The sequence below is a fragment of the Akebia trifoliata genome, chromosome 4, assembly GCF_017979445.1.
Source record: "Akebia trifoliata isolate Shusen 1 chromosome 4, ASM1797944v1, whole genome shotgun sequence".
Taxonomy (NCBI): Eukaryota; Viridiplantae; Streptophyta; class Magnoliopsida; order Ranunculales; family Lardizabalaceae; genus Akebia; species Akebia trifoliata.
Genome location: NC_141378.1, coordinates 5,954,088 through 5,977,839, shown reverse-complemented (window position 1 = coordinate 5,977,839; position 23,752 = coordinate 5,954,088). Strand labels below are relative to the sequence as shown.

The 23,752-nt window shown below is 35.0% G+C and overlaps 1 protein-coding gene across 1 annotated transcript; it reads right to left on the bottom strand.

The window, feature by feature from the left end:
* Nucleotides 1-1,449: 1,449 nt before the first annotated feature.
* Nucleotides 1,450-23,502, bottom strand: LOC147403307 (myosin-6-like). Its single transcript, XM_086438832.1, has 39 exons — nt 23,033-23,502; nt 21,670-21,798; nt 20,620-20,763; nt 20,375-20,520; nt 20,126-20,282; nt 19,153-19,211; nt 18,881-19,040; nt 17,650-17,799; nt 17,418-17,554; nt 17,167-17,313; nt 16,961-17,062; nt 16,306-16,363; nt 16,098-16,199; nt 13,158-13,195; nt 12,875-13,001; nt 12,573-12,743; nt 12,353-12,484; nt 12,135-12,244; nt 11,984-12,044; nt 10,922-11,099; nt 10,543-10,748; nt 10,231-10,350; nt 7,590-7,688; nt 7,246-7,458; nt 6,991-7,130; nt 6,728-6,842; nt 6,595-6,639; nt 6,412-6,492; nt 6,088-6,258; nt 5,761-5,916; nt 5,426-5,614; nt 4,514-4,645; nt 4,327-4,397; nt 4,139-4,238; nt 3,976-4,032; nt 3,054-3,110; nt 2,893-2,973; nt 2,719-2,801; nt 1,450-2,046 (listed from the first exon to the last, which is right to left on the bottom strand). The coding sequence occupies exons 1-39, from the start codon at nt 23,033-23,035 to the stop codon at nt 1,932-1,934; spliced, it is 4,542 nt and encodes a 1,513-aa protein (XP_086294958.1). The 5' UTR covers nt 23,036-23,502; the 3' UTR covers nt 1,450-1,931.
* Between the last annotated feature and the right edge of the window lie 250 nt (nt 23,503-23,752).

Here is a 23,752-nt window from a genome sequence, read left to right as displayed (position 1 = left end):
AGTTGCTCTGAAGATCCAAAAATTGATAATGACGCAGCTCTCACTAACTAAATGGATTTGATTTGAAAGGAAACTCAAAACTCATCCCAAAGAGAGAGGCCCACCCTTCAAAGGTTATAAGCTTTGGTTTTATGGAGTTGATTTTGTAGCTCATATGTTTTTAACCTGAGCAAATTTAATGGGGGCATTAACATCAACAAATTTAAATTAAGTTAGACTCGACAATGTAAAACAATCAGGATCAGCCGCAAGTTTCATGTAGAGCTCTTATGCTTAATTGTGATCTCTAACATTGGCATTGAAGTACCATTTCAAATATATAAAACTTTTATTGATGACATGAGAAAAAGAAGTCATGTTGGAGTGACCTCAAGATTTACCTCACTTTGCACTTTCTTGTCTTGACGTAGAGTTGTGCACAGAACAATAGATGTTTTTCATTCATAACTCGATAAAAAACAAATATGGATCCTACACACTTCCACATCAGGAAAGTACGAAAAGATTTGTTTGATGGAACTTTTTTTGCATCAACAAATTCATTAACATTACTAATGTGATGTAAGATATTTACAATTCCTAAGTAATTTTTTAATTTTATTAGATTTCTATTTCTAATAGGATTTCTATTTCAAAATTAAGAATACAATTCGTTAATTTCTAATTTATTATTATTATTTAGACTATAATTAAAAATGTTTAAAAGTCTCGGATTTGAATTATAATAAGATTAGAAAGTTAATATTATGTTACAAATAGATTAGGAATATTAATTTATAAGGTTTTAGTAGGATTACAAATTGTTATTATAGAATTATAATCCAAAAATTAATAATCAATCAATAAAACATTCAATTATTTTTTTCTTTTAATTACTTTTTAACTTTTTACCTTATTTTCTTTCAAATTATTACTTGTTTATTAATTGAATTGATTAAATCAAATTGATTTTGAGTGTTATATTAAACACAATATATCAAATCTATTGATTCACGCACTTCCGCTATGTCACAATGACATCTCTTACTCTCTTGCCATTCGAATCACTTCAAACAAGGAAAAATGAAATAGAATAAAAGCTTAGTTTTGCAATAAAATTTCATTAGAACCAACAAAAAAAAAAAGGGAAAATGAAATAAAGCAAGAAACAAGGTGAAGACCAGCCCTAACCCAACAATAACTCAAGTAACATAATCCCACCGGGGAAAAAAAAACATTAATACCAATAATGTTAAAGACATCCATTGGAAAAGTAGAGAATTTTTCCCTCCTAAATCGACCAACTCAAAACAATAAGCATGCACTTGATTCAAGTTGGATTTTAAGTTCTCTGTCTTCAAAATAAACAGTCTCATCAGCCATGAAGACAACAACAACAAAAATCATGCATTTCTTGTAACAAGCCACACTCCATTAAATTCCATTTGAATTTCTACAAGGGTCTGTATATAATTCAATCACCAAAAAAAAATTTCTCCTATAAAATATGTGTTCATATAATCTGTTGCTTTATACAATTAAAATTGGGAAGAGATAGTATAGTAAGAATGGCTCCTCCCACCACATTACAATGAAAATATACTTCCCTCCTAATCAACCTACAAAGAATGCTGCCCCACTGATGAAACAAAGCAAAAAAACCAATACAGAACAGAACAGAATATAATAAACTCAATGGGAGGGTAAAAAATCTAACCCTGTCCCTCCTAACTGACTGAGCCACACTAGGAAACTGTACAAATCTAAATGCAAAGAATAATTTTACAGCCATGCATGGATGTATAGATAAGGAGAAACAAATGCAGGTAAAAAAATGAGTGAGATTTACTTCACGTGATGGCATTGATCGACCGAAAGACTTGACATTTACCATAATTGTTGATAATTGTCGAACATTGCAAAGAGAATCAAACTTTTCAGGTTCCAAAGCCTTACTCCTGTAAAAATTGGAAGGCAGGGTTCTCTAGAAGCACTGCTGCAGGTTTAACATCCGAGAAGTCCTTCTCTTGCAAAGAATTGGATATGTCATCAGCGGAGAAGGGAATGCTGCACCAAGAGGCACTGATTAGATGTAGGTCTTACTATAGTAAAAGTTCCACATCATGTTACAATGCTTCCGCCAAGACTGAAACAAAACATCGGCTTTGGGGAATGTTTCATATTGTATAGGTCAAGGCAGTCTCGGTTTTTCTCCTGACTAAGACAATGCCTCATGGTGAGATTTCAAATCTTGGTTCAGACCCATGTTACCAGATTCGTGGGTTCGCTTGGTTTGAATTCGGGTTTGCATTTCGTGGTTTGCCGCTCAAGAATGAACCTGGTTTGTAGGGTAGATAGAGGTGTGGACATTTGAAGGTTGAAGTGATGAGTAAGGTGAAAAAGAGATTGAAGATGACAGATTTTGGAAAGAAAAAAATCAATTTTTTTTTTGTTTTATAGGTTGAAGATGAGGGTATTTGGTCATTTTCACCAGTCTATCGATAAAGACCAAGGTCAAAGGGACATGCTATCGGTTTAAGATTTTAGGGAGGGTGCCTCAAATATTATCAACATGTGGAGGGGCATGTAAAACAATAAGAAAAATGCCACACGAACTGAGAGCGAACTGTACCGTGAACAGGTTGGCGGTTGGTACCTTACCAACGAATTAGGTAATCGTGGACTTAACAGAATACGAGTTTATGTTATACGAAGAGGGGAGAGGTAAGATTATCTCACCAAGAATTGTCGTCCAACAAAAATGAGTTGCTAGCGGCACTGTTGGAATCCTCTGTCATCAGTACCCTCATACTGGAGATGACCTGTGAAGATGGGTACAATAGAGGAAAAAATTCCAAATTACTGTGAGGAAAAGAGATGACAAAGGGAATGATTTCTGTGATTTGAACTTACTTCTTGGGATACACTTCGGGTGTTATAGTTGTCATCCCAATACAACGTACATATTCTATAAAGTTGTTGGACACTCAGAATCTGAAGACAGCAAAGTCCCAATGAGTGTGACAAACTACATAAACACACAAAATGAGAAGAGAGGAGAGAGAGAGAGTTACAGGGCAGAGGTCATTAGTGATTTCATCGTAGGAAATTCTTGACTTCTGGTGTATAACCTGTGGAGCAACCAACCAAGGGAAGCGATGATAACATAAGATGGAGAAAATTTAAAGTAACTTAATTCAATGCTCGTAAAACATTATATTTTCAATAAAACCAACACACTTGTTGATGGAATCAACGGGTGCTAAATAAGAAAAAGTTACCAAATATGCTTTCCAAGTAATCTCATGCTGTTACCAAAACATCCTTCTTGAATGTCTTAAGATTGTCATTGTTTCAAATTTGTATGGCTAATCATGTCTTAAATATTCACGGGAATTTTAATTTGGACACCAATGTATTTTGTAGGTAATAATTAATAAAATTTACAACAGTAAAATGATTGATAGTATGAACTTCGCAGTTGAACCAAATTGAAGGGGTTTACCAAGGTCACAAATTAAATAGCAATATGCAACATCCGTGCAAGTTCCATATCAATATACATATCAGCTTCAAGTGTTGACACTATACCATACACAAAATACTTAAAGACCAGTCTGCCCCAACTGTTTATTTATCAAATTCAACAGTTTTAGTACTATCCATGCAGTCTAACAAGCTCTTAAGCCAAGTGAGAAACTTCGAATAAGCAAAGGCATATCATACACCAGAAACTCATTAGCAAAGATAAATTTAACCAGTTGTGACAGTATCTACATTTTTAATTTTCTTTTCCTCTCTTTCCTCTTCTGCTGTATTAGTAGGTAGGTCTCCTTAACCTCCTTTTTTCCTTTTGGTTTAGATTAATGTACCTCATGTTTATGAAAATTATAATAATAATAATAATAACAATCATAACAATAATAACAATAACAATAATAATAATAATAATAATAATAAGTTATCGTATTAAGCTTCAATACATGAAAGACGTACCAAGAACCCCACAGCTTGCCTAATGTGCTTAAGTTCATCCCAAGACGAGCCTGCATACTGCAACAAACTAGGAATCTTCAGATATAATTAAAAAATAATAATCATAATAATAATAAAGTAAAGCTAACTAAACAGGCTAGTGAGAATCATGGAAGGGACTTGCCTCTTCTTTTGCTTGGGCACACCATAACTCTAATTCAGCCAACCCAGATTTCACATATTCTCCATTGCTGAATGTACAGCACTCACGACGTAGCAGAAGACTGAAGCAGCATGTAACATCATCCATATATAAACAGTAAACTTTTTAATGATTTATGTCGAAAGACGGCACAGCAGAACAGTTATTACCTGTTAAAAAGTTGGACGTTGATATAGGAGAAAATCTGAGTAAAGATCTTTTGAATAAGAACCGGAGGGACCTGAAACAAGAGAAATTATAAGCCTAACTGGGCAATAAAAAAAATACAGTAGAAATAATAATGATAGTAATAAAATGATCTCACTCAAAGTTTTGTAAAGGAAAAAAAAAGCGTACAAAGTTTTGCTGCAATGTAGTAAGAAGTGTGTTGAGGCTCTCGATAATACTCTGCCAGTGACTAGTTGGAGAATTGTTGCCAAAAGACCGCCCGGATCCTCTCAGCACAGTTCCCCGTGATGTTCTTGGTGCCTGAGGTTTAAGGGAAGCACATCATTTGAAGTACCAAATTGTAATTTTAGTACATAATCCATATATAGACAAGCATTAAAGGTTTTTCTATAGGAGATAATTACAACTCTAGTACTCCCCCAACCCACACACCCAAAAAAAAAAAAAATGCTTGACCAGTGCAGAAGATACCCAATGGGAAGAAGATATACTAAAACCACTCTTCACCTAACTTATCAAAAAAAAAAAAAACCACTCTTCACCTAGATTTATGTATGTCGTTATACTCCTAAAGAGTGACAAAAGTATACGAAAGCATCCATCGGCCAGTTTCCAAATGTGATTAAGAACTTTGCCTTGAAGGAGGTCTTCTTCATTACCCTTCACCCACCGATGGTACCGAAGATAATACCAAAGGTGAAGAGAATTAAGCTTGATAGTCTTAAACCTCGAACTAAATCTTCATCCCTAGCCTTATAAAATCCACTATCAAATATTCAAGATTCCGTTATCATATGTTCAAGATTCTCTTTTCCCATTTTTTTGCAATGACCGATTAAAATCAAGTTTGCCCAAAAAAATGTTATTTAAATCTTTAAAAAGTGCTTCATCCAAGCCTATAATACCAATTCTAAAAATCTTCCTAGTATGGAAAAGAATTCCAGAGTCGGTTTGTTTGTTAGAAAACTAAATCAAAATTAATTTAGAATATCAAGGAAGCATTTCTCTGCAAAGGAAAAAAGGCTTTCAAGAACCAAGTCATCGAAAAATATGCTATGGTGAACTGAAGTTCATCGATACCTGGATACATGAAGAAAGTGATGAAGTCAAATCCTTCTTCAGATTGTCTCGAATAATTCCATACATCTTCTCCACGTATGCTGTGAGTTGCTGCTTGAAAAGCAACGCTGGGTACTTTGCCTCAACTTGACGTACAACTTCCAGTCCACCAACAGCAAGGTTGGCAGATGAAGGAGACGACCGGAATCCCTGAAAAACCAACAAAATAGTGAACGGTTAAAAAAAAATCAAAAGAAGCAAGTCCCCGTTAATTTGCATAAATGGAGACATATCTTGGTGCAGAATGCAATCAAATATCACAAGAGAAGATGAGAGAAATGGAAGATTTCAATTACTTGGGTCATCCTCCCAAATAAGGACGTTGCGGGAGGAGGTTTCCGACTCGGAGTTGAACCGGCTGCACCAGTGCCTTTTAAACTCCGTTGTAGCAAGAACAATAGCGTAGATGCATTTGAAAGCCAATAAGCCATATGATCATTGCTCTCTTCATTCTGAAGCAAAAAAAATATTTCAAAAAGCAGACAAACAATGTATGAGGCCACCATTTTTTGCAATTCTGTTTGTCAGGTTGAATATAAATTTGAAGTAGCTCTCATTCCTTTTCATAGTCAAATGAACAACCTTCTAGGCATATTAAAACTACCATTAAAACGTCAAGTTACCTCAATTGCAGAACCAATCATCTGAATAAGACGATCAAAGACACTTGTTCTTTCCGCTTCAAACGATTTCCAGTGGAGGAGACATTTGTATATGGTAAATGCTGCAACTGGTTTTCCTTGACTAAAACCAATATCTTGCATCACACATTTGATAAGAGCATCAACACTCTCCTGCACCAAGAATTAACAGCACGATAGCCAGCTGTTAGAATACATTGTATACTTAAGTGATAAGATTATACCACTATCACTTATGTACATGTATTTTAACACCAAGAAATAATCAAACTGACAAATTAGATTTCAATTATCATTTTCGCATACATGTTGTCTCTCAATATGGGATCTCCTCAACTTATTATCAGATTCTGTCCCATACTTGGCAGGTGTTGCACTTGTTGGTTCCTGCAGAAACAGCTCTTTCTAATGAGGAAAACCATAAGAAATACAATTCAGAAAAATCAGACAAATAAAAAGATTTAATAGAAATATATAGTTTTTAATTACATTGGCTTTAAGCTCTTCACTCTCATGGTGACCATTTGCCATACTCTGCAAGTAAAGGAGACCAAATGAATAAACTAAAGTGCCCAAAAAGATCCCATAAAATAAAAACTGTCATGTTCGGTGGTATGAGCACCTTAGGTGTCGGAATAGATAAATGTTCGGACATCCGTTTTACAGGTGTATTTAACAGAGCTTGCTGCCGGAGAACTTGATTCTCAGATTCCATGTCAGAAAGTTTCTCATCAAGACTGTGACACGGAAGAAAACTAGCACTTCAATACAAACACAGAAAGAAAAAAAAAAAAAAATTGACCACAAATTCAAGAAGAAAAAGTAAAACAACTCTGTTTCTATATTATGTAATTGCACAATTTTTAATCTTTACATCACACCAACCTCTGCATAGCAGTCTTTAACTGAATTATTTTTGACTCGGCCTCCAAAGCCTGCTTCAACCTTTCTTCACTAAGTTTGTTGGTTTCCTCAAATTTTTGCTCTGTTTCATCGATTTTCTTTTCCAGTGAATTTACCAGGGCCTGCAGTTAGTAAGAGGAAAGCAAGATAAATATCAAATAAAATGCATACTTATTTTTGCTCACGTGATTTATTCATACTTGAACTAGTCAAATGTGGAGTTCTAGCAACTCTTACCTTGAGTTTTTCATTTTCAAGAGTAAGCTTATCCAACATTGCATTATCGATGACTGGAACTTCCTGTATGACAGGGACTTGTTCAACAACCTTTTTTGCAGCCTCACGTTCCTTTACAAGCTTTGCTTTAGTTTCATTGAATTGAAATTGCATCTCTTGCAAAGCAGATTGGAGTTTTATATTTTCTTGGGTTTTGGCTTCTTCTAAGTCAGCCTACAAACATGGAAGGGGTGGAAAACATGTGAATAAGCAACATATAGTAGTAACAGAATTATACTATCAGAGTCCCAACTCAAAATTTGGGAGAGGACATTATTTTAGGAGAGAGAGAGAGAGAGATTTACCCTCATCCGTTTCTCCAGCTGCAAACGCCATGTAAGTTCTTCGACTTGCTTTTCCAGCTTATTTTTAGCTGCCTGGAGAGCACCAGTTTCCCTTGCACTCTGGAGAGATATAGATAGGGCAAAACAAAAGACCTTGAGGTATAAGTGACAACACAAAACAAAACAAAAAAAGGGACAAAATTACTTCTGACAAGAAGCAAAGAAATATTATGAGTCAATAACAGTGTCAGAATTAGCAGGAAAAAAAGATAGAAGTGATAAGCAAGCAGTCAACATTTTCAACCACTAGCAAGAGTAATCTCTCCAAGAACCCAGCATGCTAACTGTCTAACGTGACAAGAGCTATCATCCTTAGCTACAAATGGAAAGACATAACCTTCTTCTCAAAATTTAACCAGAAGTTCTCTTTTTTATTCGTAAAGCTTCATTTTAATAATAAGGTAAAGGAGTAATTACCCACCACCCCATCCCTTGCTAACAATATTATAAAAATAAAAATAAAAGTCACTATATAGTAGACTCAGAACGTCATTTAACATTATGACTAAACCAAACCATTGGGGAAAAAAACAATGTTTTACATTTCGAAGTAGTCGTCTATTACATTTTGTAGAATCAATGGACCAATTATGAATATATTGTAAAAATCTCCAATTATGAATATATTGTAAAAATCTCAAAACTATGGAAGCATTATGCAAATAACAGCAAAATAAAGGAAACAAGTTTGATATTTTAGCAAATGATAAAACAAACATGAGAACATAATTGTACCACATAACTTGTTACAATAGAACAAGAAACCATCAACACTTGTTTCATTTAGCAAAAAAAATACAAAATAAATATATAATAAATAAAATCTAGTGTTAGGTGCACCACAAAAAACCGTCAAAACAAGTGAACATTTTCCCAGCCCAATATATTACCACAAAATGGACAAAAATGTGAAATTATTATTATAACTTCCATTAAAAAAAAATATTGGCATTGACATTTGTGTTATTTAGCAAAAGAAAAAAAAAATAGTGTTCGGTGCAGCACAAAACACTGCCAAAACAAGTAAATATTTTCCCAGGCAAATGTATTTTACCACAAAATGGGAAAAAAATTGTGAAATTATTATTATAACTTCCATTATAATATATTGGTTTTTGGTTATCAAACTCTTGATACCTACAACATGCAATGAAGCGCTATGGATCTTCATTCCCACAATTTATTTAGTTCTTTATTGTAGTTTTATGACTTATGAGTGTATTTTCAAGTTCGTTTAATCATTCCCTACATTTTGAATGAAAATTTTCTCAATGCTTCCATCATTTCTATGAAAATGTATCAGTGCAGAAATGTTTCCATTTCCAGGCTCATCAAAACAGACACAGAAATCGTAATTCAATACATTGGTACAAGGTAATTCATACTTAATAGTATTAAATATATTTTTGATGGGACAAAATATAGATATGGTCTTGGACAAAAGATTAATCCAACCAAGTCGCAGATCAAGCTCAACAACAACATAGAACAAAATGAAGGTAAACAACCATGTCAAGGTTGAAAACGGAAGAGCTTGGGGCTTCCCCAAATTTTCCAGTTTAATCACCCAATATATCCAAAAAACTAGTCTTTGATTATTTGTAATGTGTTAGAGATCGGTAGATGCCATGCCCTAACATAACAGTCGGTAATAAAATAAAAATAAAGTTTTCGACTAAAAAGATGATGTACTCGGTGAAAACTGCAAATATGAACAAACTGTTGATATATTTGAAGAGTAAAACTGCATTTTATATAAGAGAATTATGGTGTTTCAATTTGTTGTTGCTTTCCACTCAAAAATATGTCCTCGAATCCTCGTTCATTAATTCAAACATCTAGGATAAATTTTCTGATTCTTCTCTATTTGGAAGGAGCAATCCACTGTTACTCTTGATTACGGAGACATTGTACTATTGTTTTAGGTCCCAGGTAAAACTGAACTGACTCACCTGAGTTAACTGGGTATTGCTACAAGCCAATAAATATAAATATGAACCAGGAACTTTTCCCGCTTGGCCCCACTCGTAATGACTTTACCTCATCTAGATTCACCGAGTCAACTCGGTCTCAACCCAAAAGATCAAATACTGGGACTAAGACCTAAAACCATGCTTGGTCCACCATGCAAAAAAAAACAATTGGCTACATCAAATGTCTAGGTACACCAAGCTAGAATTTGGCTGCATCAGTGGTGGACCACAGATAAATTGTTATATGAAACTTCACCATGACCAGCAATAGCATCCCTAACTTATTCTCCTCAAGAATATTACTTGTTGCTTCCCCTCCAAATTATCCAACAAATGGCGAATTGAATTCAAGAGATGCAAATGGATAATTGAATCTAAGAGATGCAGCCATAAACAATAAAAGCCCGAACCAGAACCAAATGGTTAGTGAACTCAACACTTGCTAAGTAAAGGAGGCAAGTATTCTCTACACAGTACTTGAATATGTATAGATTGTTGTCAAACCAAGAAAAACAATACAAGATTGTAAGGTCAAATCAATGAACAAGACAGCCATATCCCAACATGTAAAGATCATAAGGTAAAATCTAAACAGGAATTGACAGAAACAGAAAGGGGCAAACTGTCACCATTTTAAGTTTCCGTAGTTCTTTCCGAGCAACTCTTCCTCTCCATGCACATTGTGTGGTTATTGCTGCCTTCTTTATACTCATATATCGTGAGCGGGCAATGTATCGGCGACATAGGCTCTGGAGTAAAGAAATAATTTTTTTAGAACTTGAAATGTGCAGTAAAAAAGGGACTAAACCCCAGAAATACTTGTAAACATGTATAAGTCCCAAATCCTTCCGTAGATAACCCTGTTTCATATTGTCTGAAAGGTATAATAGAGGATAACTAGATCAAGACCAGTCATTTATTAAGTCAACGGATCTGTTTACCTGGATAATAACAGCCGCTTTGGTCTGACGTCTAAATCGAAGCTCACTGCGTGCTGCCATCCCACGTATGCCTGTTTGAATAGAGATAGCTGAAAAGTGCAACGTTTTGTAAATTTTCCTTGCAAGATACATGCGCAAATCTTTCTGGATCCTCAGACACGCTGTTTCTCTTCTCATGCTCTCATAAAGTTGCCGAGCAAGTTGCCCTACAACAAGTACAAATAAAATTGCAAAACAGTTCAAACACAGTTTTCAATGCCATAGCATGACACCATCACCAAGCTTATTTTGAAGTTCTCAAATATATGCAAAAGAAAAGTATAAAGTTCTCATGAAAGATTCCAGATATACATTAAGATGTGTCAACAGTATTCAGTACCTCTGCATGCAGATTGAATCCGTATTGCAGACAGCTTTAACAAGATAAAGCTTCTGCGTCCCAAATACGAACGGAATCTCCTCTGAATAATGCTAGCCGATCTTCCCAAAACCTCGGTCCTTCGAGCATCTAGCTCTGCCATCTGACCAGCCCTAAGAAACACCTTTGTCTTACCTATCTGCAACATTAGACTGGATTAACTGCAACACTTCCCCAAAAGTCAGGACTGGCATGTAACATCCAGTACCAAAACATTGCTCCCCCATTGATTCTCCATTCGCAAAGAGATGAAGGATTTGAAATTCAAGCAAATTCATATATAGAGAAGATGAGGCCATTGGGGTTTGTTGTAGCTTGTAGGGTTCTGTTTAGATTGTGTATAGTTTATGAGGACCATAATCACTTTCTTTTTTGCTTTTTTGTTTCTAGTTCATTGATATTTTCCCCTTTTGTATAAAAATATTATAGCTTCACTCAATTAAAAAAATGACACTCATTACTACAATTGCACCAAATATGAATGGGAATGTTTCTGAGTGTATATTTTCCTCCACTCTCGGGTGAGTCATACCCCAGTTAAGCCCCGTGACCCTCTTATATTCATAGTTCTCCCCTTCTCCAACAGATCCGTCTTTTGGAGTAGTCGGTTGGTTAACATGGTATCAGAGCGTTGGTTCATATAGGTCATGGGTTCAAATCTTTCCACCCTTGTGGGTGAGGAGTGTTAAGTGTATATTTTCCTCCACTCTTGGGTGAGTCATACCCCAGTTAAGCCCCGTGACCCCTCTTATATTCGTAGTTCTCCCCTTCTCCAACAGATCAGTCTTTTGGAGTAGTTGGTTCGTTTACAATTTCCAGATAAGAGCACTAGAGTAGATTTTAAAGTTACTGATATGGTAACTTTCTCAAAAATTTCATACTGGGAATAGCTCCAAAAACAATTAAAATGAAAAATGTAGAGTCGAGAAGATTCTTTCCAAAGAAATTCAAAAAAGAAAGTACTGTTTTAATAGGAAAGTGTGATAAAGAAGGTATCATATCACTTCAAATAAAAAAGTCTACCTGATAGCCTTTAAGATCCACCTTGTCTAGCAGCCTTTTGGAAGCAGTGACCTCATCACAGCTACCATAGTTGAAAAATGAAAAGTTAATAAAGCATAGTTAACAAATGGCTGTCTCTGTCCCCAAAAAAAAGAAAAAAAATTCAAGTTACCTCCCATCCAAAACATCAGGTGCAAGGATGCCAAAACGGTCGACAAATTCACAAAAAGTTCTTCTTGTAGGATAACCAGCACAGCTTATCCGTATTGCTTCCATGACTCCCTAAAGTAGACAAACATTAGATCCAACATGTGAGCAAATGCAAATAACAATAATAACATTGACAAATACCCATGAAGTTACCAAACAAAAGGTAAAAAACCTTCTTACCCCACAACGAAGTTGTTGTAGAACATTACTGTTCTCGAAGATTGATGGCTTAAGAAGGTTATTGGGCTTTACACAGCGAATGTAGTGAGGCTCAGTTACACTCAGAGTTTCCAGCAAAGATTGCAATTGTTGCTGAACAAGTATAAGAAAAACACCATAAATCAGAAAATGAAAAACAAACAATGTACATTAAATAAAATATAGAACAATTGCATCAAACCTTGAACCGTGAGCCTATTGATGAAAACTTTGATGTTTTGGATGACTCCTCAGGTAGAGGGGGAAACAAACCAGAAACAAAGGAACAGTTTGAAGCACTCAAGAGTGCTTGATGCTCAGCAACCACATAATCTTTGTTCTTGTCGAGAAACAACTCGGTTTGATAAGTTACCTAACAAATAAAAGAAAAGATAATACTATGATGAACATAGATTCCACAGTTTACTACTCTTGTTAAGCATAGATTCTACTTTTCGGGCATATTATCAAGTATGTGAACCAAGATGAACATAAGATACTTACATCACCAGCATAGTGACAAATAGTGAAGTCAGTACGAGACAGTTTTGGCTTGGTGAAGCGTTTATGGTCTTTAAATGTCTGGTACAGCTTTTGAGCAAATGTTTCATGTGTCGATCTTGGAAACATACTAAAAAAAATAATCACGAGCTGTCTTACCATGTCAAATGATAAAAAGTTTACAGAAATAATGGCAAATTAAACAGTACTCATTATGGAATACACTCATAGAACAAAACCCGGTTCGATAATATTTAATGGGATGGATTATTATCCTTATACATACCAAGCCTCATCCAAAAGAGCGATGATTCCACCAGGTTTCTGGAAGTCATAAAATAAACTATTAAAAGGTGAGCCAAATGTATCACTAATCAAGTTACCATCTCATAAACCAAAAATTCAAAGACAATGGGAAATGACTTGTACGTAGTCACTAGTTTCGAATTCAGTCAATCACAAATATAGGGGAAATTCTCCTTTACATCAAGTGTACTTATAAAAGAATATACAGGGAACTGAAATACCACATAATTTCATAACCTTCAAGAAACAATCCCCTAAATGAATTAGCAATTAATTCTGACAGTCAATTCCTTTTGAGCTACCACTATACTTCAATTTTACTTTTCTTATAAGCTGGCTTTGGTTGAGTGGGCATTTTTTTTTTACTGCTAAGAGAGTTTTATGGAGTTTTCTGCCATTTTCCATTTGCTGGACGGAGCGTAACAACCGCATCTTTGAAAATAAAGAGCAAGAGTTTCAAGTCATCATTATTTCTATTTTGAGTTTGTTATTCTTCTGATGTAAGGTGTATAAGGAATTTGGAGGGGTTTTCCTTAATCATGTTATGGGGAGTTGGGATTAGGTTTGTAGCATTCCTGTATCCTCGCTTCGGTTTTGGGTGGTGTTTAAGTGTCTCTTTTTTTCCATTTTCTATGTTCTCGGATTATTCTCTTGACCTCCTTAATGAAATTCTTTATTTTTCCCAAAAAAAAAAAGTGTGAACACCAACAATTGGAAAAAAAGAAGAAAATGGTGATCCCTGACTTTTTTAACAGATGAAAAGTCAATTAAAATGGAAGAACTACGCCGGTGCCAATATGGTTCCATTACTATACGAGAACTTACAATGGACAGAAAATACAAGAAGTTATCAGGTTGATTATTAAATGACATAATACTTGACCAATGAGAAAGAAAAAGGGTTGTCCTTTGCAATACCCTATAGGTGTGTTTAGAGTAAGAAAAATAGAATGAAACATCATTGCCATCAACTGGAAAGAATTGATCAATTCATTCCTCCTTCAACCAACAAAATCTACAAGCGTTGTCCAACACTAAAATCAAATCAATGGTCAACTACATTAATGAAAAGGAAATCCTATCAAAAACAAAATTAGAACTGTAACAAGGTTAAGCTTGTCCCCAAATACATAGTTAGGATGTATCTCTCTGAGGACTAGGCAGTACATGTCAAAGGCAGATATCCAATAGGTGAGAGAGGATTCAGATAATAAGGAGCTTGGGTATAAACAATCCATAGAAGAGGTCTAGTGATTGGATCCATATGTGGTATGCGCTTCACGATTGGCCCTATCCATTGGAACAGATTAGACTTTTTTTATAAGTAAAACTTTAATCAATGAAAGAAGGTCAAGTTGACCATCCAAAGGCTTGATCATTTCTTTCCTTCCAACTCCCCCAACAGATGGTAAAGGGGGTTACAATCCACAAGGACCTCTTAAACACAAAAAGACATTAACAAGAAATAATCATCCCTTGAACAAAGAATGAAGCATGCAAGGAAAACAACCAAAGTGATGTAGATGGGTTTGCCGACACTCATCTCAATGCCTATGATGAGTTAAAATGCGTTGAAGAAAGAAATCAGCAACAGTGACTGAGTCAAATCAGTTTGACCAACCGAGTCAAGTCAGTTTGGTGAACTGAGTCAACTCGACCCCATCTTTGATCAGTCTTCAAAACCTAGTCCAACTTCTCTTAGGACTCTTTCTTTTATTGAGTTTCTATTTTTTAAGCTGCTTAAGTAGTCCTAGTTAGTTTCTATTTCAATTTTAGAAAGTTTATTTTCCTAGTTAACTTCTATGTCAACTTTAGGAAGTTACTAATTTGTTTTATATTTCTATTATTTTCTAAAATTCATTTTTATTCTTTAGGTTATAATTAGAAGTCCTTTTATGTATCCAAATTAAGTTCTAATAGGATCGGAAAGTTAGTAATATGCTATAGATAGATTAGAAAGTTACTTTTTAGTATTTTAGAAGGTTTCTAAATTGTTATGAAAGAGTTGTCTATATAACAAGCTCCAATAAACCAATTCAATAGCAAGTTTTTTTTTAAGATTGATTAATAAAAGAAAAATAAGAGACTTTTCTTCCCTTTCTTTTATTTTTTTATTTTTAGCATAAGAACCCGATATTGGTTCTTAATTTTAATGTTTGCGATTGATTTCCATCAATCTCAAACCTAGATTGAAGTTTCTAGTTTGTTTTGTTCGACATAGAGATTCTTCATTACTCCTAGTTCTTTGGATTTCAACCTAGAACCTGATATTTAACATAAATTACAGAATTGTGTGTTCTACCGTACATCACAAAGATTCCAAACAAATGTAAGAAGTGCGACCATATCTCATGGAAATGGGTTTATTTCCTACATGGACCTCATTCACCGGTGGAGGTTGGGAACTGACCATGAACAGATGCTTCTGACCTTGGATTGTCCTTTTAGGTGGGAATGGGTTCCAGATTGGATGGGACCGTAAATGGAAGAAGAACTTGATCCGCATATGCTCGAAGGTTAGGATTCTTAGATTGGATTGGATTTGCACTTTTTGCAATCAGCCTAATTGACGAGATGTCCTTAAAAAGATTAGTTGGCAGATAAACGGAACCTTATTGTCTAAAATTAACACGAACCATGGAAAACAGTGAGTTGTTCAAGTAGAACTACAAGACAAATACATTCTTATTGCATCATGAATGTTTATATCATTGATCTGCCAAATAAAAAACATTTGCAATAAGAGGCGATAAGTAACTAAATCCAAGTAAAGGAAAATATCAATTAATTGGCATCACCATCTTTTTTAATATTTTGCAAAATAAGCAAGCACTCACTTTTATCCAATGTTGGACGAAAAGGACGACAACTGATGGAAGATATAAATAGAGTAAAATTTTAAGCAGTTGATAACACAAACCTTTTCAATAAGATCTAGAATATCTTTATTATCAATGAACTCTATATAACTCCAATCAATTTCTTCTTTTGTATATTCTTCTTGCTCCATTTTGAAGACGTGCTGTCAAACAAGACATAATAATGCATCACAATTCTTGTAACATTTGTAGACAAAATGTTAAAACATGGAGGACTTGACCAATTTAAAAAAGTTTCCACGCACGAACCTGATTGAAATGTTGCTGCAGTTTCTCATTTGTCAAATTGATGCAAAATTGCTCAAAGCTGCATGAACCAATTGACATTTTTTGAATTTAAAAAAAAAAAAAACATCAATATCAAAGTTCGCAATCCCACAAAACTATATCGACTACAACAAACAATTCAAACCTGACTGGATTAAGACTCTGCAAAGTAGTAACATATAGACACAACCCACCTAATGTACGCAGGATAAGTCTTGACCACCCCCACCCCCAAAACAACAATAACAAATAAATTATTAAATAAACGTTTCCAAATGAACACCAGGTCCCCCGTGATTCCAACACATCTCCGAAGAAGGTTTGAAAATCATTATAGCACAAACATTTGTTATAACGGTTAACAAATAACAAGCCCAGTATTCCAACAATTTAGCACATGGAAGGGGTCAAAAATCTAGAAATCAATCATGAATGTGATCATAGGTCTTCCGGGGTTTGTTTCATGTATTAACATGAGAAACCCATAACAACGGCCGACCAAAGGAAGAGTGACTACAAAAGCTAAAGTCACCAGGATAAATGCCCTTTGATCACACAAAAATACAGGGTATTCTTGCAGTTCACTGCACGAAAAACCTCTGTAATTTATGAAAGCAAAAGCGTACCGGTTAAGCACCTGTTTGTCTTGAAACTCTCGAAACCGTAAATATCCAACACCCCGATCAAGTATTTTGAATCAGGGTCTTGACCAATTGAACTGTTGATCTTGTTCACAAGCCTGCCAGAAACCATCGCTTCAAATCATGTCCAAACTGAATAAATTTACTAATAAAATGGTCAAGCCTCACAAGTTCCACTTCAACACATATGATCAGAACTTACCAGTCAAATAACCTTGAATACACAATTTTTGCCAAAGCATCTCTACTGATAGCTGCAGATTCTGGATCAAGCCATTTTGTTATGGTCTCATCACGAGTCACAATCACACGTTTGCACAGTGAGTCTTCAAGAGCCTTCACATCACACCTAGACAAAAAAATTGCAGAAATTTAGACTTTGCACTTACTCCTGGAAATATATAATATATAAAACGCATTTCCACAGTTGAAATACATAGAAGTGAGAATTACATAAAGAGCTCAGCAGCCGTTCTAAGATGGAACCAAGATTTTTCATCTTTTGGCTCAGACGAATCCATTTCCTTTCCCTTCACAAATTCAATGTTTCCTAGGTGGAGAATTGCAGCAACAACTCTGAAAATCGCATCCTGAAGAGGAAAAAGATACATAAAATCACAAATCAGAAGATATCTTAATAGTCTGAAAGAGGCATCACTCTTGGAGAATTCTTTAGAGACAGTACCTGCTCATCAGAACTGATTCCAACAATATCCATTGCCCTTCTAGTTGCAAGGTATTCCTTAGAATCATTTATTTCATCCAGCTCATAGCAATTCGATTGATTCAGATAATGGAAAGTTCTTGGATTTCCCAATTTATACTTCTTAACATCCTGACAACAGAAAATAAATTTGATACCATTCAGAAATTTAAAGTTTCAACTGACGTTTGATAAAATTTCGTTGGCACTAGCACTTATCACTAAGAGTGCTTTATCCCTAACTTCAGTTGACGGGGAAATATGGTAAAGTTAGAGGGGTATAAAAGTGTAAAGAGGAAAAATAATAAAATTAGAGGGATATTATTGAAGAGGAGGGAGGAGAGGAAAGACAATAAAATTGAAAGGGGGTGATGAGGAAACACAATAAAGTGAGATAGTATGGAACCCAATCCCCACAACAGTAACTAGAGTGGGACCCACCGTGGTATTTTATTATATAGACTAGAGTTCACCCATACCATATCCTCTCTCGGATTAAGAGGGTAAAAACGAAAAAAATAAAATTGGAATAGGTGGTGGCAATTTTAACACGACTCAAAAACGACACGAAATTAGTGGATTTTGGATTAAACCTATTTGGGTTTGGAGTATTATTGAAAAAATTTAAGATTAAATAGGTAAAAGATGAAAAACAATAAAGTAGGTTAAAAAGATAAAAGAGGAAATATAGTAAAGTTATAGGGGTGAAGTGTAAAAGGAATACAGTGGGTCCCACAAAACTATAGTTTAATGGGAAGGTTAAGGGCATAAAAGTTTTAAAAAAATAAAGTTGAAATAGTATTATTAAAGAATTTTGAAGTTAAAGGGGTAAAAGATGAAAAATAATAAACTATGTTAAAGGGGTAAAAGATGAAATATATTTAAGCTAGAGGAATGAAAATAAAGTTGAGGGGGGTAAAGAGAAAAAACAACAAAGTCGTTAAAGTGGGTCCCACGCAAAGGTTTGTGTCTCACAATTGTACCAACTCAATTGAATTTTATTATATAGCAGAATCAATATCAATATGGCATATGAAAATGTGAAGACTTACACCACCACCACCACATCACAACTGAAGAATTTATTTCTAGCACAAATAGGAGAAATGTAAATGTGCAAACAATTAGTAATAATTCAACTTAATTGCAATATATTTCTCCCGAATTTCTCCATAAAGTAAACTCAGTAAAAAGCAATCAAGAGACCATTTACCTCTGGTGGTGCAGAACAAAGCATGTAGAAACAGTGATAATTTCTCTCAGGATCAGACACTTGACACACACGGGAACGTTCTAGCAAGTAAGTTCTGACAGCAGCTCCCGAAATCTTCCCCTTCTGATCAAACTGTATCTCCACGAATTTACCGAACCGACTGCAGTACTTATGACATGATATTCAGCTAGGACTTAAACCCAATTAAAAGAAAATATGACATAAATCTGCAAAACAGAAATAGTGCACTTTAAAATAATAGGTGTTCCCACCTTGAGTTGTTGTTTCTGACAGTCTTTGCATTACCGAATGCTTCCAGAACAGGATTGGACTGCCAGGCAAAGAAGATAAAGACAATGTTGAAAAATATGATTTGCCTATAAAAAAAATTGGATAATTAATATGCCTTTGAATTGATCCATAATACTAAAATTGAAAGCCATAGAGTATCAAAATTCTAACAAAGTAGTTATTCAACCAAATTAAATAAAATAAAAATTGCCATGTCCATACTGATACCAATCCAACACATTTCACAAATATAAAGTAAAAAATCAGACAACCAACAAATAACATTTCGTTGTTGCAATGGAATACATAATGGTAGATTAATCTTGCAAAAATTGAGATTACTCAGGAATAGACATCAAATTCTGAGATCACTCTTTGAATTTCTAGTAGCAGATTCAGGATAAAAGGCTTTGGGATTTTCTGAGAATCCAACATCAGAATGGTGACTACGAGTTCCACACCACGTTGCAAACACTTTGTTCAGTTTAGGGCAAATCGAAACCGAACTGACCTAAGTCGGTTCCACTAAACAAGAACCCAATTCAAACAAAACTGAGGTCGATTTGGTTTGGTTCAATGGGGGTTACCAATGTCCTATAAACCTACTTGAGAGCAACATATATTTTAACGAAAAATAAACACTAAACATGAAATATTAATATAATAAGTCATTAGTCTATGTCCTAACAACTAAGTAGTAAGCAGATAAAATATAAAAAATAAAAAATAAAAAAGCTATCATCCTCTACCTTCCATCATGCTCCAATCTTTAATAAATTAATTTACGGTTCTATACAAGCCTTGAACCAAGAACCAAACCGGATTGATCGGTTCTACATTTACTTAACCTAGAATCAAACAGCAACTTGTTCCAAACCAGCCCATAGTTTGGTTTGGTTCTCAGTTTGAACTGGACCAAGTTGCACCCCTAACCCAAAGTGTTAAACTTTCTACCTCTAGCACTTGCTGCTCCACAGTCCGCCCCTCAGCTGCAGCTCTCCCTCCCATGTAAGCAAAATAACGCATAAGCATTTTCGTGCTTTCAGTTTTACCTGCTCCACTTTCTCCACTTACTAGAATTGATTGGCTTATCCCCTCATTCATCATCATTCTGCAGCAGCAACAACAACAACAATATTTTTTCTCTCTGATATAATGAGAAATCCTTAAATCGCGTAACTAGTCCAAGATACAGCACGGTACCTGTATGCAACATCAGCAATAGCAAAAGGATGTGGGCTTAGCTCACCAAAGGCTGCCCCTTTATACTGTTCCATCATGTGGTTATCATATAGATGAGGTAATCTTCTAAAAGGGTTTACAGCAATCAATATGCTACCCGTATAAGTCTGGAGACAACATATAGTGGATTAGCTTCGGACATAAGTGTAAGCAGAACTAAAAAACAGTAAATAAAATCCAAAAAAAATCTCTGAGAAGAAACTTACATAAATTTCATTCATATCATATCTAGATCTTATATTCTGTAGTACTCCTGGTTCGTGCAAATAAGCGAGCTTTGTCATGTCATCCACACCACACGAGGGTGCTTCGGCATCTTTGGGGTAGACATTGGACATGTTAGCAACAACCTGCAATATAAATGAGGACCACAATTTCCATGAATCCATGAAAAACATTCTAAATCATGTGAAATGAAAGGAAGACGTGTGGTGAAGACTTTAAAAAGAAATCACCATCATGAATTAGAAAGCTTTTTATAAAACAACAAAAAGGGCTCATTGTAGAGAGTTAAAAACCAGGATAAGATCCCAAATACGATGAGAAGAACTGCCAACTAAATTTCTAAAAATATATGAATTGAAAAACATGCATAGTTGAATTTCCTTTTTTATCGGTAGATTGTTTGCGATTCCTATTTATCTATATAGGATTCATAGGCTCACTGTTATATTTTATATAATTAATTTTACCTAATAATATGGTAATAATGGAAAATCTATGATACATGCCACATACCTATAGACAATTAAATGCATATATTTATGTTGCATTTGCCAAAAAAAATGCAGCCAAAGGGGGTCGAACTCATCATTTTATGATAAGTGCTAATTAATATGTTTCGATGAGCAAAGAAAAAAAACATAAGAAAAATTCAGAAATACAGCAGTGGCGCCGTGGAGTGTCAGAATCCGACACGGCTACTACACCCTTTTACAAGAATCCGTGCAATATAGCTAGCTATCGATACTAGTTTAAGGCAATAAACGTCACCATCTAAAAGGACGAACAATCAAAGCAACCCCTATGGCAAGAATCAACCAATTAAACTAAATAAATAAGTTACTTATCAAAAAAAATGAGAACAAGTTGACACTGAAAATTAAATTGGGGCATAAATTAAAAGGTTAACATCATATGGAAAAATTGTAGGAAATCCATGTTCATCAAAATACAGTTAATATACAGGAATGCTTGCATCTCCAATTTCCAAAAATAAAGAGTGAAGTGTGAAAATGCTTAATAATAGCACTTACTGTCTTGCCAGATGTACACATGATCTTAATTTCATCTCCATTGACCTCCAGAACTTCCCCATCAACCCATGCAGCTTCAGGATCTTCAACCCAAACGGGAGATCCTACCGTAATATTTACTAGAGCAACCTACAGATTCAAGAGAATAAACAATCCACTAATTACAATGAATAAAGTGCCAATGACAAATAAAATGTGGACGTCACAATTTCCTTGTGTGCATGCAAACAGATATGGTGAGTACACGTAACTAGTAAGGACTTATATAAAATGAAGCTTTAGTTTTATGGCAGAGTTCTGTGGTACTGTAGAGAACAAAATTTAGAAGACCAGCACAATCGAAAAAGTTTTTTATTTTTTATTTTGATAGATATAAGGCAAAGAAGCGGTTTTGGCAAATGGGTCCCTAAGATCAGTTCCGGGTGATAAGCATTGAATGTCAATTTACTGTTAATGACTCAACCATTGGCATCAAGAACACTAATGCCACAGCTCACTCAAGTTGGATTCCCAATATAGCCCATTAACAACAATGGGTTTGCTAGGTATCCAACACTTCTATGTACAACACCCAGATACAAAGAAAATAGTTTGATTCAGGTCCACAATAAAAAAACAAATGGTTATTGAGTAAGAGCTCCATAAAAACAAGGAAAGTGTAATAAAAACAACTTCATTGGAATGAAATTTTGGGGCTCTGGGTTCTAGATCAGCACATCCCAGCCCAAAAAAAAAATCTCTTAATATAGTAGAAAACTAATAAGATTCTTTCCTTTTTCAATGATAAATTCTCATACCAATTAGAATTTTGAGATTAATCAAATTGGGTGACTCAATATGGACCGTAAAGCAATAGCCAAGCAAAACTATATGATCTTATCAAAATCACAGAATCCCAATTTTCGGATAAGCATTGTAAACCACTTTACTGAACTTTCCAATATACTGGACAGTTGGGAATGGAAGTTCAATTTCACATCTTTTTAAGCCAAAAGCAGTTTTACAGATTTGAGATGAATATAGGCATTGAAAGCTTGAACTTTCAGCTCCACATGGAGCCAATGTGAACTAAATTTCAGTCAAAAGGCAATTTTTTAACAGTTCCATCAAGCATTTAACCAAAAAGCATATTTTTTAACTCCATTTCTTCTCATTAAAGTTATAGATTTAAGCTACTCAAACATAATCCTACATTTCAACTTCGTATTAAGCACGGATCACCAAAAATATAAAAAGTCCAATAGATTACGAAAAAACCACCAATTTCAAACAAACGACCCCAAATCAAAGACTTAGAAAACAAGAACAAATCAAACAAAAAATGAAAAAAAAATAAATAAATAAAAAAACTTAAAACCCATACCATTTTCGAATAACTTTATCAGATCAGGAGTCAAAACCCTAACTGCGTTTGGATCTACTCCCTCGGATTTCTTCAACGGCGATCATCCAATGTTTCAAGGATAATCGGAAAATGGTGCTCCAAGATCCAAAATTTGCCCAATATGCTCCTTCTCTTGCCCTAGTTTTCCCGTATAAAATCGAATCCTTTGTTTCGAATTTGTAGTTTTTATTACGCTCGTAGGGCTTCTTCTTTGATTCAAACGCGACAAAGTGATCTTGAAGAAAGTGTTGCAGAGGCCTCACCAGTCGTAGATAGACAACCAATCCGGTCCAGCCTTCACCAGCCCGACTTCCTTGAACCGGACTGGTCTGTGTGAAGACGAAGAAATCTTCCCTGCAAACCTCCTCTCTTTCTCTATCTTTATCTCCTATTTTCTGTCCTCTTGTCTCACCTCTTTCGCCTCCCTTTGCTTCTCGTCGAAGAACCGAGAGCACAACATTAATATTTAAATTTCCAAAATTACCCTCCAACTTTGTCTCAATTATAGAAAGTTACCCTTTACAACCACTGTTACTAAACTTGAGCTGTTTCGATTTATAAGAGACATTTTATGTTGTATCTCGGGTTCATCGTCCTCGCTAAATCGATGCCCACAACTATGCCAGCTGTAAGTGGAGGTTAATCTTTTAAATATGAGATGAACTTCATAATTTTAGCCCTAATTGCTGGAGGATTCTA